The sequence below is a fragment of the Podarcis bocagei genome (assembly GCF_964188305.1).
Source record: "Podarcis bocagei genome assembly, chromosome: 3".
NCBI classification, from domain to species: Eukaryota; Metazoa; Chordata; class Lepidosauria; order Squamata; family Lacertidae; genus Podarcis; species Podarcis bocagei.
This window is the reverse complement of record NC_138127.1, coordinates 84,262,948-84,279,683: the sequence shown is the minus strand read 5'-3', so window position 1 is coordinate 84,279,683 and position 16,736 is coordinate 84,262,948. Positions and strand designations below refer to the sequence as shown.

The 16,736-nt window shown below is 47.6% G+C and overlaps 1 protein-coding gene across 2 annotated transcripts in view; it reads left to right on the top strand.

The window, feature by feature from the left end:
- Nucleotides 1-10,551: 10,551 nt before the first annotated feature.
- Nucleotides 10,552-16,736, top strand: part of VASH2 (vasohibin 2) — a 36,570-nt gene continuing 30,385 nt past the window's right edge. For both annotated transcript variants that reach the window (XM_081186098.1, XM_081186097.1), the window contains exons 1-2: nucleotides 10,552-10,705; nucleotides 11,588-12,050. In XM_081186098.1, the coding sequence (XP_081042224.1) occupies nucleotides 11,781-12,050 (270 nt within the window). In that variant the 5' untranslated portion in view covers nucleotides 10,552-10,705; nucleotides 11,588-11,780. The remainder of the gene's footprint in view (nucleotides 10,706-11,587; nucleotides 12,051-16,736) is intronic.

Sequence of the window (16,736 nt, the reverse complement as noted above, 5' to 3'; positions counted from 1 at the left end):
ACAACATAATTAAATTAAACAAATTCCCACACCCAACACCCACCCCACCCCACACACCCGAGGCCTCCCTGGAGCCCCATAAGCTGCGGAGGGTGTATGGGGCCCGCCCCCAGGCCCAAGGTGGAGAATGGGCTTGCAGGGGGAGCAGTCCTCCCCAAGACTCATAGGCAGAGCGGCAGCAGCGATGTCCCGAGGCCTCCTTGGAGCCTTATATGCTGAGGTGGAGTATGGGGCCCGCCCCCAGGCCCAAGGTGGGAAAAGGGCTTCAGGGGGGAGCGGTCCTCCCCAAGACTCACCGGTAAAGCGGCAGCAGCAATGTCCCGAGGCCTCCTTGGAGCCTTATATGCTGTGGTGGAGTATGGGGCCCGCCCCCAGGCCCAAGGTGGGAAAAGGGCTTAAGGGGGGAGCGGTCCTCCCCAAGACTCACCGGCAAAGCAAAGCAACAGGAATGAGCTGTTGAGGATGTGGATCCTCAGCTCCAGAGGCAGATTTAGGGCAGTGCGAACAATTCTGCTGTACTGGGTGTCGGGATCTCTACTGGGCCAAGCCGATAATGCTCGTCTTCTGGAATCGCCCTCCCAACGAAGAATTAATGACCTGAGCCTTTGACGAGGCTCCAAGGCATGTTCCCCCATTCAGCAAAGTTTCCAGCAGCATGCAGAAGGATGAGATAGTATGAGCTACATGGTTAAAGAGTTTTATTATCTTCTACGCAGACAGCAAAGAAAAATACATCCTCTCTCTACGAAAGCATAGAGCAACTGAACCAAACAAAGGAACAAAGTAACAGGAAACCACTAACGTCACATCTGTATCTCGTCTCCCGTGAGACTTCCAACAGTATGGAATGTGTCTGGAATGTAAACAGAGTCCTGTGACTCTAAGCAGCTGCACAGTGGCAAACAGAAACTAACACTGGGTGCTGAGCCTAGGGGACGACACAGGGCGTTACAACTATGACAACTGAGCAGAACATAAGGTAAGAAGTGGGAGGACGGTGCTGAATTTTGGCACAGGGCACCGCTGAAATTTGAAAGACCAAAGTCTGCCCCTGGCAGTTCAGCTGGCTGCTTCCTGGTTCAGCCAGTGTAAGTCCCCCCCCAAGGGAGATTATTGGGGCATGGCATGGGTGGGACCAGAGAAGCAGGACTTGGGCTGGATCTGAAGCATGTGCAGCTTGGCCATGTGACCTGGCAACCCATCACAGAGCACTATTTAAAAGGCTTGATTCCCCTCTGCCAGGCTTAGGCAGAGCAGCAGTAGAAGCCCCAACTGCTGAACTGGGTCTGGATTTGGTATAACTTTACACTGGCTCAATTTACACCAGCTTCTTGTGTATAGGATTGCTCCTTTATCAAGGGACTCCAGCAAGTACTCCTGTCGTGTTTAAAGGGTGGGGGCTGCATGAGCTGTGCAGAGAGAAACTGTTGGCCCTGTGAAGAGCTTATTAAAACGTATTTTATATCCTACACCCTTTGAAAATTCCAAGAATTGTGTGGGCTTGGGAAAGGAAGTGTGTCTTTTGGCATCAGTGACATCACAGGCGCTAGCCAGTCAGGAGGCTTATGATAAATCACCCAGCTACCACTTTCATGGCACTTTTTTCTTGCCCTTGGGAATCAAGCTGCAGGGAGAATCTTACTGAAGGAGAAACCACAAAATCACACTGGAGCGTTGGGAAAATAGCCTCAGGGGCACAAGTTAGAAGGAAGTTGTTTCTACTGGAACCACATAATTGTGGTGGTAATACCGTCATCTCTCACAAAAACGCAGTTATAGAGTGAGGTGCGATGTGAATAGTGGCGTCATTTGGCTCGACTGTTTCTCCCACCAGGGAGTGTGCAAAGTATGTGCACTACTCTGCTCTTTCCATCTCCCAGAACCTAAAATAGGACTTGGGTTGGAAACGTGGCGTGCTGCTTAACCACAGCCGTTTTGGGTTCCTCCAGGTGAAAACAGCCAAGCTGAAGATTCCAAGTTCCTGCTGCAATGCAACATGGGGAATGGCAGCAGGGTAGATGACGACACGACCAGAGGGCTTCCATTGGAGGAGAAGGGTCTGTTGTGAGGCTGCCACAGAGTTCGTAACTCTAGGTTGGATCTAAATGTTCCCTTCCTCTGATGTGAGGAGTGCTTCCTTCAGTGAAAAGACTTTTTCCGGTTGGAGGAATTCTGCCTGTCTTATGGGACAAAGAAAATGAGCTGATTAATGACAGAATAGTAGAGCTGGGGGAGACATCCAAGGTCATCTAGTCAATGGAGGAAATCACTGATAGTTTGGCCATGCAGCCTCTGCTTAAGAGCCTCAGTGATGATGGAGAGTCCACCACCTTGCAAGACAATCTGTTAACACTACTGCTGAACAGCTTGTACTATCAGGAAGATCTTCAAATGTTCAGTCAAAAGATCTCCCTTCTTGAAATGTGAACTGGTTTGCTTGGGTCCTACCTGCTGGAACAACAAGACTAAAACGTTAGTTTGTTGTTGTTTTTAAAAAAACCTTCCTATTGTTTTCATTATCCTAGTTTTCACTTATTGGGTGTATATATCTTATCATTAGGCTGGTGTGCTTTGCTTGTTATGTTGTTGAAAACAATGACATTTAATCAAAAGTAATGCGTGTTACAATTAAAAAACCCAAAATCAAAGCTCAAGCAAAGGAGAGAGATTCAAAGGTTGAGGAAAGACAACGGAGGAGTGTGCCTTTGGGGATGAAGTCAAACTGTTGGAAGGTTTCAGCGCCTGCTGTGGCTATAGAGACTGATATGGGAGAGACATGTTTTGTTGCATCTAGGGCAGATGAAGGCATCCAGTTGTGCTGCTGCAGATGCACCATGGCGTTTCTTCTCTCTGTGCTCCTCCAAGCGGCATTTTCTCCTCTGGTCATCACTTTGGATACACAGCTTGACTGCCTGTCTCCAGGCAGTGTGGTCCATCTGCAAGGAATTCCCATCTGCAAGGGTTAATGTTTCCAGACTTCCTTCCACATTAGTAGACATCTTTGTAATGCAGAGTTGGTCTGCCAATAGGCTTGGTGCTAGAAGCCATCTCTCCATAGAGAACGTCCTTGCAGTGTAGGAGGGCTGCTGATATAAATGTGCTTTTACTCCCTCCACACATGCACCTATGTCTCTTTAAGTCCCATAGAAGCAGCAAAGCTGAACTGAGCATCTTTCACCTGCCATTGTCGCTTTCAGCTCAGGGAATGGGAAAGCTGGCAGACAGTGCAGAGAAACTGAAGAGCTACAAAGCATCTGCTTTTCGTACAGGAGGTCCTAAGTTCAATACAGGCAGGAATCCATCTATCTCCAGGTAGGGTTTGGGAAAGACTCTGAAGTCCTGGAGAGCCGCTGCCAGTCAGTGTGGACAAAACTAAGCTCAATGGAGTCGGTGGTCTGACACAGTATTAAGTCAGCTTCCTAGGAAACCTAGTCAGAAACCAGCCCCGTTTCGCTTGTTGTCAGCACACCCAGAAGCCAAGAGTTAACAGGGCCGAAAATCCTTAACACGCAGCAAATTCACAGCAAAGAGAAGCATCTTTGTTCCAGTTCCCTTCCTGAATGCCCTTCTTTCTCCTGGAACCGAACACTCTGCAGGCATCACAAACCCACACAGCTGGTTTACTTTAGCTCCTCAAACAATACCTCCATGGTCTTCCGGTTGCTCATGCTAATGATGGAGTTCAGCAATTCCACCAAGATAGAAACATGAGCCAAGGAGACAGTTGGGAGGGGAGCTGGCTCCTCTGGGGATTACTTAGTGCCGCAGAGTGGCATTAGCATATAATAAGTGTGCTCATACCTACAGAGCAAGCTGTAACAGTTACGTAATATTAGACTGAAGAGAGGAGGCCTTCTTTAATGTGCATAGCTTCACTGACTACAAAATGTGGCAAGGCCTCCTGCCGTTTCTGCCCTACAGTCCTGTCCTGACTGCACCACTGGAAGCAAAAGAGGCAGGTTGTCTTTTCAAGTCAACAATGCAAGGGCTCTGGGGTTACCTTAACGCAGTCGGTAGCACTAAAATTTTTCATTATGCAGATCTGCAAACAAACAAACAAACAAACGCCACCACAACCCACACTTGTCAATTCCATCTCCAGAAATACAGTTTCAGGGCTTGTGCCGCGAAGATCTTGCTCAGAGGCTGGGACCTAACCATGTAACCTGGCATAGTTTATTTGATCTAACCATGCATGCTCAGATACCCAGTGCTCCTCTTCAAGCATCCAAGAGAACAGGGAGCTGCAATATCCATCCTGGCAAACAGCATGAGGTTCCTGGATGGGCCGATAATAATAATAATAATAATAATAATAATAATAATAATAATAATAATAATAATTTATTTGTACCCTACCCATCTGGCTGGGTTTCCCCAGCCACTCTGGGCGGCTTCCATAGAAACCAAAAAACACTAAAATATCATACATTTAAAACTTCCCTGAACAGGGCTGCCTTAAGATGTCTTCTGAATGTCAGGTAGTTGTTTATCATTTTGACATCTGATGGGAGGGCGTTCCACAGGGCGGGCGCCACTACCGAAAAGGCCCTCTGCCTGGTTCCCTGTAGCTTTGCTTCTCGCAGTGAGGGAACCGCCAGAAGGCCCTCGGCGCTGGACCTCAGCGTCCGGGCAGAACGAAGGGGGTGGAGACGCTCCTTCAAGCTCCCGAGGAATATTAGATGCCAGTCATAAGGGCATAAGAAGAGCCTGCTAGATCTGTCGGCTCCACCTGTCATTGGCTCTGGCTTATGCGGTGGAGTTTGGGCTTTCAAATTTCAGCAGCGCCCTGTGTGATGCCAAAATTCAGTGCCCCCTGGCCTCTAGGGTTCTATTGTTCGTCCTTGTTGTGACGCCCCCTGCAGTGCTCTCTCGGCTCAGTGCCCAATGGGGGCGAACCAGTCACGTCCTGCTAAATCCACCCCTGACACCACCAGCCACCCCTGGACACAGGGCTGGCCCAAGACATTTTGCTGCCTGAGGAAGAACCGTAATGGCACACCCCGTCCTCTGTCAAGGTGAAAGGTACCAAACACTACCCAGGTGATTTTGGCACCTGAGGCAGGAAGTCTCACAAGAACTTTTCTCCCTTTCTGGCAGTAACAATGCCACCATAATAATTTACATGATTTACCCTTTGCTGCCGTTTAATGACACCTAAAATGAGCTGCCTGAGGCAGATGCTTCACTCTGACAAATGGTCAGGCCAGCTCTGCCCATACAAATGGGCACATATCAGAACGTTTGTAAGATTACTTCCCCACACCCCAATCCCCTGGAATGCAGATGGTGTCCTGGCCACGGAGGAATCTTGTTCAGTCCTGAGTAAATCTATTGTGTGGTGTGTATAAAAAAGAAATGTTCGCATTCAAATAGCTTTCATTCTTGACATGCTCATCGAGTTTAGAATATATGTTCATTTTTCACCTCCCTCTTCCCCATCTGCCATCTGGGGTAGATGAAAAGGGAATCTGAGGTCTAACGGATCAAATCTGCTGATCTCTATAATGGGACTTTCGTAAACCGCAGATTATGCCACTGCCCATCAGGGTGAAAGGAAAAGAAATCCAACTGGGCTACTTTGCAGGCATTTTACATCTTAGCAGTTACATTTTAAGTTTATAGTCGGAAGACAGAACAACCACTTTATTTTTTACCCTAAGACTCTGAAATAAAGTAGATCCCACATATATGGGATGGGATTGGGGGGGATTCAGTGAGAGGGAGGAAAAGACTTTGGGTTCATCCAGACTTCTGCTTGTCTCCCAGAGAAGCTCAATCTTTCCTGCTGTATCGGAGCAAACATCAATCAGGTTTTTAGGCACACGACAAACAGAAGTGTGGACGAACCCTTCGAGTTTGGCATATTTCATTTTAGAAATCAGTTCTTAATTTATAAAATGAAAACTGCCAGACCTGGGAGATGTAGCATGCAAGAGGCTACATATATGCTTTCTGTTATATTTCTTTATGTTCCTATTGATCAAAGTACACTCTTGTAATGTCAGGTTAAAGGTTGAGCTTTCATTCTGCAGAACCCGGGTTATCTTTTGTTCTTTCCATACATCATTTTTATCCATTAATAAATATATATATATATATATATATATATATATATATATATATATATATATATATATATATATATATATGCTTTCGTAGATTTTCACGGGTACAGGAATGTAGGTTTTGGTGTCTTCGGGTGTCTTCCCGTGTAAGAGTTGGGGTGTCTAGGCGACGTTTCGACGAGGTCTCACTCGTCATCTTCAGGCTGGTGCTTTCGGCTTCTTGTTACTAGAACAGAGCAGGATCTCAGTGTTTGAGTTCCTATAAATACTGTTGAGGGGGTGTGGTGTATAGCCTCCAACGTTCTGGGCAGAGAGGAAGTTCCTAGGTTAATGTGCCTTTTCTTCTTTTGTTCATTAATTACTTGAGGGATATCTTGAGTGATTACTTGAGTGATATTCTGAGTACCACTTAGGAGGGTCATTAGGTGTGGATTAGTTGCTAAAGCTTTCGTGTCTTGACCTCTTGACCTTGTGAAGAGTTTTTCTGAGAAGATGGCTGTACTGCACTTAGTTGTGCTCTGGCTTGGCTTCGTGTATAGGGGCGAGCTGTGGTTTTGTGCCCTGTGCCAGCCAGATCTGTGTAGGGATTGCAGGGGGGTGCAGCATCCGGAGGTGCCACTATGGTTTGGCTACTGGATGGTGTCTGTAATTTATCTGTGGAGAGGGTCTGGGTTTGGGTCTGGTGTGGTTGATTGGAGATGGCGTTCTGTGTGCCTCTGGTTCTGGTGTCGGTTTTTGTGGGGAGGGCTAATTTCCAGATGTCTGGCAGGCGGGACGTGTCGTCACGCTTGTTCATGTTGTGAGGGTGTTTCTCTATCTCGATGGCTTCCATGATTATTCTCTTGTGGTGATGTTCCATGTTAAAGAGCAATTTGGAATCTGCAAAATTAATTTCGTGTCCTGTTTCTTTCATGTGTTGGTAAAGAGAGGAAGTTTTTTCTTCTTTTTTGACGGCATTCTTGTGTTCTGCGATACGTGCATTTATTCGTCCAATAGTCCAATAGTCAGCTCCATAGGCTCACCTCTACAAAATCTCGCTAAATTTCTCGCTAAGCAACTTCAGCCCTATGCAGAATCTATCGCTTCACACGTTACAAACTCCTTCCAGTTCATAGAAACAATAAAGAAGCAAAACCTACATCCCGATGACCTACTTGTGAGCTTCGATGTTGTATCTCTCTTCACACAAGTGCCCATTAATGAAGCCTTGACAGCCATTCAAAACAAATACAATCCCCCCGAATACATCCTGGACCTGACCAACCACTGCCTAACCAACACGTACTTCATCCACAATGGACAAAGATACAAACAGATAGAAGGAGCACCTATGGGATCACCCCTCTCACCGGTCATCGCAAATCTGTACATGGAACACTTTGAAACCAATGCTTTAGACAAGTCAGAACACAAACCCAAACTTTGGCTCAGATATGTTGACGACACCTTTGTAATTTGGCCACACGGGAAGGAAAAACTAGATAGCTTCCTCACACATCTCAACAGCCTACACCCCAAAATACAATTCACTATGGAAATAGAAGCCAACAACCAACTTCCCTTCCTTGACGTCCTAATCTACAAAAAACCTGATGGCTCCCTAGGACACACTATCTACCGGAAAAAAACACACACCAACCGCTACTTACATGCACAATCACACCACCACCCTGCACAAATAAACTCCGTAGCCAAGACTCTCATCTCCAGAACCAAACGCCTGGCTGACAAAGACCACTTGACAACTGAGTTACAGAATCTCTCAAATGTGTTAATCGCCAACGGATACCAGCAAAACAGGGTTACGAAGCTAATCCAAAAAGAAACACCCCCCAAAAACCAAGACACAGAAGAAAACAATGGCATGGCCCTCCTTCCTTATATCAAGGGCACTACAGATAAAATTAGCAAAATCCTCCATAAACACAATATCAAAACAGCCTTTTGCACCAACCAAAAAATAGCCAATATCCTCAGAAACCCAAAAGATAAAATCCAGTTAGAAAACCAAGGGGTCTATGAAATACCCTGCAAAGTCTGCCCAGCCACGTACATTGGACAAACAAACAGACGAATAAATGCACGTATCGCAGAACACAAGAATGCCGTCAAAAAAGAAGAAAAAACTTCCTCTCTTTACCAACACATGAAAGAAACAGGACACGAAATTAATTTTGCAGATTCCAAATTGCTCTTTAACATGGAACATCACCACAAGAGAATAATCATGGAAGCCATCGAGATAGAGAAACACCCTCACAACATGAACAAGCGTGACGACACGTCCCGCCTGCCAGACATCTGGAAATTAGCCCTCCCCACAAAAACCGACACCAGAACCAGAGGCACACAGAACGCCATCTCCAATCAACCACACCAGACCCAAACCCAGACCCTCTCCACAGATAAATTACAGACACCATCCAGTAGCCAAACCATAGTGGCACCTCCGGATGCTGCACCCCCCTGCAATCCCTACACAGATCTGGCTGGCACAGGGCACAAAACCACAGCTCGCCCCTATACACGAAGCCAAGCCAGAGCACAACTAAGTGCAGTACAGCCATCTTCTCAGAAAAACTCTTCACAAGGTCAAGAGGTCAAGACACGAAAGCTTTAGCAACTAATCCACACCTAATGACCCTCCTAAGTGGTACTCAGAATATCACTCAAGTAATCACTCAAGATATCCCTCAAGTAATTAATGAACAAAAGAAGAAAAGGCACATTAACCTAGGAACTTCCTCTCTGCCCAGAACGTTGGAGGCTATACACCACACCCCCTCAACAGTATTTATAGGAACTCAAACACTGAGATCCTGCTCTGTTCTAGTAACAAGAAGCCGAAAGCACCAGCCTGAAGATGACGAGTGAGACCTCGTCGAAACGTCGCCTAGACACCCCAACTCTTACACGGGAAGACACCCGAAGACACCAAAACCTACATATATATATATATATACACTCTGCTTTCCCACTCCACAGGAGTTGCTCAATGTGGCACAAAATATAAAAGCAAACAGAAAGACCAAACTGATAAAGCTATTAAAACACAAATGATAAAAAAATATAAACAGTAGTAAAAGAAAGAGAAAAAACACCAACCAGGAGCACAAAGAGCAACGCTCCCAATCAATACAGTAAGGCAGAGGGAGCCAACCTAGTGCTTGCCCGATGTTCCTGAACTACAGTTCCCATAATCCCTGACTATTGGCCCTGGTGACCGTAGCGGATGGGATTTGGAGTCTCAACAACATCTGGCTGCCTCTGCATTAAGGTAGCCAAAATGGCTTGTTTAAAAAGTAACATTTCCAATTGCCAGAGAAACCGAGGTAAAGAGGAAGGTAACTTAACATCTTGGGGCAGGCAGTTCCACAGACAAGAGCCCGCCACAGAAAAAGCCCCGTCATGCATTGCCATCAGTCTCGCCTTACTAAGCAATGGCACACACAAGGGAGTGTAACAGCTGATGTTAAAGGATAGACAGATTCCCATAGGAAGCATAGGACCACAAGAAGCTGCCTTCTGTGGAATCAGACCATTGGTCCATCCATCTAGTTCAGTATTGTCTACACTGACTGGCAGCAGCTCTCCAGGGTCTCTCCTAGACCTACTTGGAGAGGTCAGAAATGGAACTGGGGGCCTCCTGCAGGCATAGCAGATGCTCCTCCAAGGAGCAGGGGCCTTCCTCGCAATAAGAAGCGACAGTCCTTCAAGCGGCTTTGTCTTAAGCTGCAGAGGGATTTATAGGCAACAACCACCAGCAACATGAACGGCACCAGGAAAGAATAGCCAGTGACTCTTGTTTATGTTTAATCGTCTGCCTGGTGATTAGTATATATAGTATGTACATGAATCTGCTACTGAAATCAGCTATGAGCTCAGAGGGCGAGTCATAAATAACGCTCAGCTTTACTTATGGAATATCCGGGGGGGGGGGTGAGCGATGCCTTCAGATCTGTTCGAATCGCTATGAATACGCAGCAGCGAATCAAGAAGACACGCCGCCGCCGCCACCCCTTTCCTTTAATGGATTCGTTTCATCAAATTTATACACTGCTTGTTTAAAAAACAAAAACGAAGCACCAAAGCGATAAAAGATAAAAATGGGGGGGAAAGACAAAAAGATGAAAAAGACAAAATATAAAAATGGAAATTCACAACCATTCCTGAAAGCACTAATTAAAAAAACAAAAACATTTTTTAAAAGTTAAAATACTAAAGCAGATTAAAATCACCTCATTTTATAGACCCTTACACCCACTTTGAAAGGGGCGCTGCTGGGAGAACCCCGCTTAATTTTTTTTTTTTAAATGACACGAAGGCCTGACTCGCAGCACGAGCGATCAGATTTCCCGGGCTGGCCTCGCTCGGCGCCCGACGCGGCAGCCAATCGGAGCCCGGCCAGCCTTCCTCGCGCCGCTGCCCGGGTCCGCGAGGCCCGCCCTTCTTTGTTGCGGCGCCCAATGGGGGCGCTCGGAACGTCGGCGGCTGCCGGGTAACATGGTTCCATGTCAGAGAGCAACACTTGATCATGGAACATGGGCTGAGGCCGGGGCGGCCGAGGCAGCTGCAGAGGCAGCATCAGCCGCAGCCGCCGGGACAGGCTCCGGTGCAATGAATCGCTGCGCGAGCAGGTGAAGCGGGCCGGGTTTTGCGGGGAGGGGCGCCCGAGGATGGGTGGGGTCGCCCGGCGGCCGAGAGAGGGAGGAACCGCCTGCTTTTTTAAAAAGGGCTTGCAGTAATCACAGCGGACAGGTCCGCCTTCCTCCCCGCACATCGGGATCCCGAGACCGGTGCCAGCTCGCCTGCAGGCGTGCATGCACCCAGCCTTCCTACCTGCACCATCCGAGGCTGTTTGCCGCATGCAAGCCCCGGAAGAACGAAGCGCGCCGATGCTACTGCTGAACGGCGGCGAGGCTCGCCGAGATGCTCGGTCGGATCCTCGTTCCGACGGCCTTAGCGGTGCGCCCTCCTCCCCGCCTCCCGCCCCAAGTCAGGCTCCATCCAGGCGCGGAGCCGGGTAGCCAGACACAACAAGCAGGGAGATCTGGTGGAATCCAGCCTCGCTGTGGGGGTGACAGATTTATGATCGCCCGGGACACTGTTATGCGGGAAGAGAGGGATCCAGCTCTGCAGCAGCAGGCTCCCGCTTCCTTTTGTGTGACAGTTCCCAGAGGGTTATTCCAGGGTGTGCGTATAAATGTGTAGATGCGTGTCCTTAGAGGGAGATCAGGGTCCCTCTTCCCTTCTGCCGCGCTCCGGTGAGAGAGAACCTGAGGGGGCTGCTGAGGAAGAGAGGGATCGGAGGGTCCTCCTCTTTTGTTTCATAGGTGTATCCGATAAGTGTCTGCTTTGATTATTGCTGTTCCATTGTTTCCCATTTCTGGCTGAGAACAACGAGAGCCTCTGCCTGATGCATCTCGCTCGCTCGTTCTCCTAGTGGGAAACGGGCTGTTTTGTCTGACCATGATGCTAACATGTGCTGTCTTGCACCTTCTGTTGTTATTTTCGAATAGATTCTGCCTGCAAGAGGAGAGACCCGCCGGTGATCTGCTTGGCTGCTGTTAGCAAGCAACTTCATGCCAACCTGATTCCTTGGGGGGTGGGGGAAGAGGGGATGGGGAGTGCTACCTGGTTGGGACACTGAGCTGTCCGTCTCTTCCCGCTTTGCCCTGGAGAGGTGCCTCTCGTCCCTTTGAAGGCTCAGCGATGACGGGGTCCAGCTCCAATGCTTCCCGCCACCCTAAAGGAGACAAAGGGGGCCGTTCCAGGAGCTCGCACGCCCGGACGGTTGGCCTTGCCAACAGCGGGGGCTCGGAAGAGGAAGACAAAGATGGAGGGGTGGCTTTCCTCGTCAACAAAAGTGGCTTCCCTATTGATGGGAAGACCTGGGAGAGGATGTGGGGCCACGTGGCGAAGGTGCATCCGTCGGGCAAAGAGATGGTGGAGACCATAAGGAATGCTGACAACCTTGCAAAAGTAAGTTATGACTGCAGCTTCCTTTGTCATGGGCCTTATTCTGTGGCAAGGGTCTGCAGATTCTCTAGCCCAGACAGGTGGCTAGTGTACAGATCTCCCAATGTTGTTGGACTTGAAATTCCACCAGCCCCAGCCAGCATGGTTGATGGTCAGGGATGATGGGACACGGAGTCCCATGCAGCACTTGGCGGGCCAAAGGTTAACCACCTCTGCTCTGGCCAGGTGTGTGAATCAAGTTCATGGGTGTGTGTTTACTCATTTGCATGATCATTTCTGCTTTCCCCAGTGAGGGTTTCAAAGAATGGTAGAGTTGGAAGGGACCACAAGGGTCATCTAGTCCAACCCCTTGAATTGCAGGAATCTTTTTGTCCAACGTGGGGCTCAAACCCACAACCCTGAGATTAAGAGTCTCGTGCTCTACCGACTGAGCTATCCCACAGGCTAATTGAAGGTTGGTAGCTCTTTCTTTTGCAAGCAAAGGGTTAACTGTAAGGAAGTCAGGCATAGGGTGAGGTAGCCATGGAAATGGGAAAAAGAAACCCCAATTAAATTAATGGACATTAGGCATGCTCATGCGTTCCAATGGGTCTGCTCTGAGTAGGTCTAACATTAGACACAACCCACCAGCTCTAAAGAGGGCACTGAAGTCTTGCCTAGGGACCAGTGTATGCCTTGCTCAGCCTCCTTTGGTCTTTGAGACTTTGCCTAAGTGCCCACATGTTTCCAGGCCTTTCCTGCACCATGAGGACTAGTAAGTTGCTTTAAAAGAAGAAGCTTGTACCAATTTGTATGCATGCGTGCAGTACTGTGGTATAGTGTAGAATATTCCCAGCCTTGGTTATACTTGCATTAGTAGACCTTTGAGACATCTATAAACGCAGCCCAGCAGCTGTTCGTTTTCATCCCTGGAGGAAATGCTTGTAGTTGCACATTAGAGCGGAGGCCAGAGGTGGTTAACAGTGACAGTCATCTGGGCATTTCCATGCTAAGCACTTAATTTTGAGCAACGGATCGCTTTCTGTGCATTTGGAAATGTCGGGTCTCGTCGTTTCCCTCCATGAAAAGTTGTGAAAGTTTGCAGCTCTCTGCTAACAGCTCTTGTGATGAAATGAAATCACAGGTGGCACAACAGCTGCAGTTTGGCAGGAAAAATGACACTTGGCTCAGGATTGCGTTGAATTTCGGATTTGATGGGATGCAATGAGAAGTATGTAGAAACCCTCAAACCAGGCAGTTTGGATTGTTTCACTCTGGCCAGCTGCTCCAAGCTTGTTCTGTGCACTTACAAGTACTACATGAAGCTGCCTAGGCCAGATCATCTAGCTAGTCTTGCCTACCCTGACTGGCAGTGGCTCTCCAGGATCTCAGAGTCTTTCCTACCACCTAGAACTGGAAATGCTGGAGATTGAATCTGGGATCTTCTGCATGCAAAGTATAGACTCTACCGTCTATACTTTGGTGAGCAAAGAGGCAGGCTTGATGTTGCTTGCAGTCATGGCAACACTAAGGATGACGGACTGTACTTCAAGATGGATTAATGGTTCTTCAGCCCTATACAAGGTCCTCCACACATACCCAACGATATAAGTTGTTTGGAGAAGGGCATTCAAATGGCCTCCAGAAGTTGCTTCAGAATTAGTTAAGAACTCTGTGTAACGTTTGGGAAGTGGTATTATCTATTTATATATCACATTTATATCCCACCTTTTTCTTCCAGGAGCCCAAAGTGGCACACATGGTTTCCCTTTCCTCATTTCCCCTCATGGTTTTCCCCTGAACAACCCTGCGAGGTAGGTTAGGCTGGTAGGCAGGGACTGGGCCTAAGGTGGGAATTTGAACCCTGGTCTCCTAGGTCCTAGTCCGACACTACTAACCCGCATGGGCTGAATTTGCCACCACTGCAATCCTATGCACATTTAATTAGGTGTAAGCCCTTGACCAAGACTTTCCTAATGCAGCAGGAATTTTAAAGTGGTTTCCACCCCTGTTTTTAGAATGAATTTTAATCTTATTCTTTGTATGATTTTTTTTAAACATTCTGTGTACACAGCTTAGAAAGTCTGAATATAAAGCCACGTATAAATGCCTTAAATAAATAACAAAATGAAAATATAGTCCCTTAGCCATACTGCCCAGAATCTGTTTTGTATTTATTTCAGCATTCCCCTTTGCTTTGAAAAATGAGGGTGATAATTAGGGTTGCCAACTGACCAGAAAAACCACCGGCCTGGCTTTCTCCTGTACCTGTCACAGCACCTTGAAGGGCACTGAGTGAAGCATCATGCAGATAAGCGTTACCAGCTATGAATGTATGACAATCAAACCATTAAAGGCACAGAAGCAACACTGGGTTGAAAGAAAGACCTGGGTTTTGTTTTTTTGTTTTTTAAGATGGTTAGCAACCCTATTTCCAACCCCTCCATTTTAATTCATCAGCTGCTAGATCCCAATTGAAATCCTTGTGAATGGACTTATTCAAAGTAAGTGCTAAATTGCAACGTATGGGAATCTGGCATATGCCACCCAAATTAAATCTGTAATTAGTGATGATTTTCTTATTAGCGTGTCAGAGGCACGCTGTTTCCTCTCGGCCAGAAAGGAATCGGGATTTGGGTTTCAATGAGCATCCCAGCGCCCCAGTTGCTATTGCAGGCGGTCAAGGCAGATGCTTCCTTCCCTCAGCTTTTTCCATTCCGAATTCTAATTCTGCACCATGTGACTTGCGGCTGGCCTGGTGATTGATGAAACAGCTGGCGATGGAGACAACTTGCGATGGAAACTCTCCAGAGATAGCTGCCCTTCCAGCCACCTGTTATGTCTGCAAGGCCACATACTGTGGGGCACTGAGACGGCTTTCCTATTAAACTCCCTTGTGTTTTAGCAGTCGTGAGCAAGCATGTCGTCCGTCTGGGCAGGTTGACATTTTGTTATTATGTGCCACAGAGTTGCTCTGACCATTTGTTTTTCTATTATACAAAAACAAAACAAAACAAAAAACCCTGAAAACCTGGTCTGATACCCTCTGGACTGCCTGATCCTACAGTAGATCTCAGGGTGGCAACTAATTTTTAAATATCCTGTGCACATCTGCGCAAGGCAATTCCAGTGCAAACTAGGAATTAACCCCTTCCGTCATCATGTGTGGAAATCTGCCACATCCCGGATCAGATTATTTATTGTGATGTCAGGTGATTGACAGGTGGGCACAGTCTCCCACCATCAAACTTTGCTCATGGGGGGTGGGAGAAAAAACAATCTGTAATACTTTCAAGATCCAGTACTCCAGTACTGGTGAATTCAGTTGAGGGCTTGTGGTCCTCTAGGTGTTGTTCACCTACAGCTCCCATCATCCCTTGCTGACTCGGGCTCATGGGAGTGGGAGTCCAGAAGAAATAAATATGGAGGGCCCCAGGTTTCCTGCTCCGGTCTGCTCTGACTAGTAGGTGACCTTTTCTTCCTTAATGAGCCGGTGTGGTGTAATGGTTACAAGTGTTGGAATAGGACCTGAGAGACCAGGGTTCAAACCCCGACTCACTGGGCCAATCACTGCCTTTCAGCCTAACTTATTTCCTAGGGTTGTTGTGAGGGAAAAATGGGGAGGAGGAGCTATAGCTATGCTATATCACCTTAATCATCTTGTAGAAAAGGTGGTATGCAAAATGCAATAAACACAAATAAATAAGTTATAATTTCCTTAAACAAAATCTAGCACCCTGGGGGAACAGAAGAGCAGCATCAAAGGGCTGCGGCAATATTCCACATTTTTGGAAATCGGTGTCCCATTTTGAAGCACTATCCAGAGCTGTGACAGTACTGGAATCCCTGACTGCCGACATCAGATTGTTAAGAGCGGGTGCTTGGCATTCTTTTGTAAATCTGTTATGCAGCTCTAAATGGTAAACTTCTTTAAAAAGTTGTTCATAAACCAAGCACGAGATTCTCATGGCAAAGGAAGCTTGTTTGTGTTTCAGACATCTCAGCATCTGGTCACTGGCTCCTGTCACATATGCCAGCAGTCCGGCTGCTGAAGGCATGTGTCCATGTCCGTTTGTCAATTGCTGGCACAGAAGAGTGACATGTGGCATCATAACCAGCTCCCTTTGACAGTGCCACAAACAGCTGCGGTGAATATTCTGGGGAAAGTATGGCTCAGGGAGTAGTGCTGAGTGATGGGGAACTATCTTCTGTGCATTGCAAGGCCAAACTAAGAAAACAGTTGATTTGGCAGAGCTGGCCTGATGCTGGAATGAAGACCAAACAGCCTGGAGAAGTTGGCTCTTTGTAGCACTTAATGTGTGTACATTCTGCCCAAGACTGCCCAATCCTGTTGTCATGAACTGGCTGGAAAGAGAGAGGAATGGTGGGAGGCGGGGGAACCCCAAAGGGAAGAAGGCCCCCGGACCTGGGGATTGGTGGTGGGATGACGATGAGTGCTCAGAGGGAGAAGAGGGAGCAAACTAGGAGGAGGAAGCTGGAGAGGTAACAGGCCTCAGTGAGAAGGGAGAGTCTCAGGTAAAGAGAAGTTCTGAATTGGAAGCTGCAGCAGGAGAGAGGGATGAGGGAAGCCAAGAGGCAGAGATGAGTCAGGGTGGTGAAGAAGCTTCCCCCTCCCTGGTCTCCCAGGACCAGGAGAGGCATGAAGTGAGAGAAGCAGAAGCAGACATCCCAGCGTAGTCTCAGATTGCT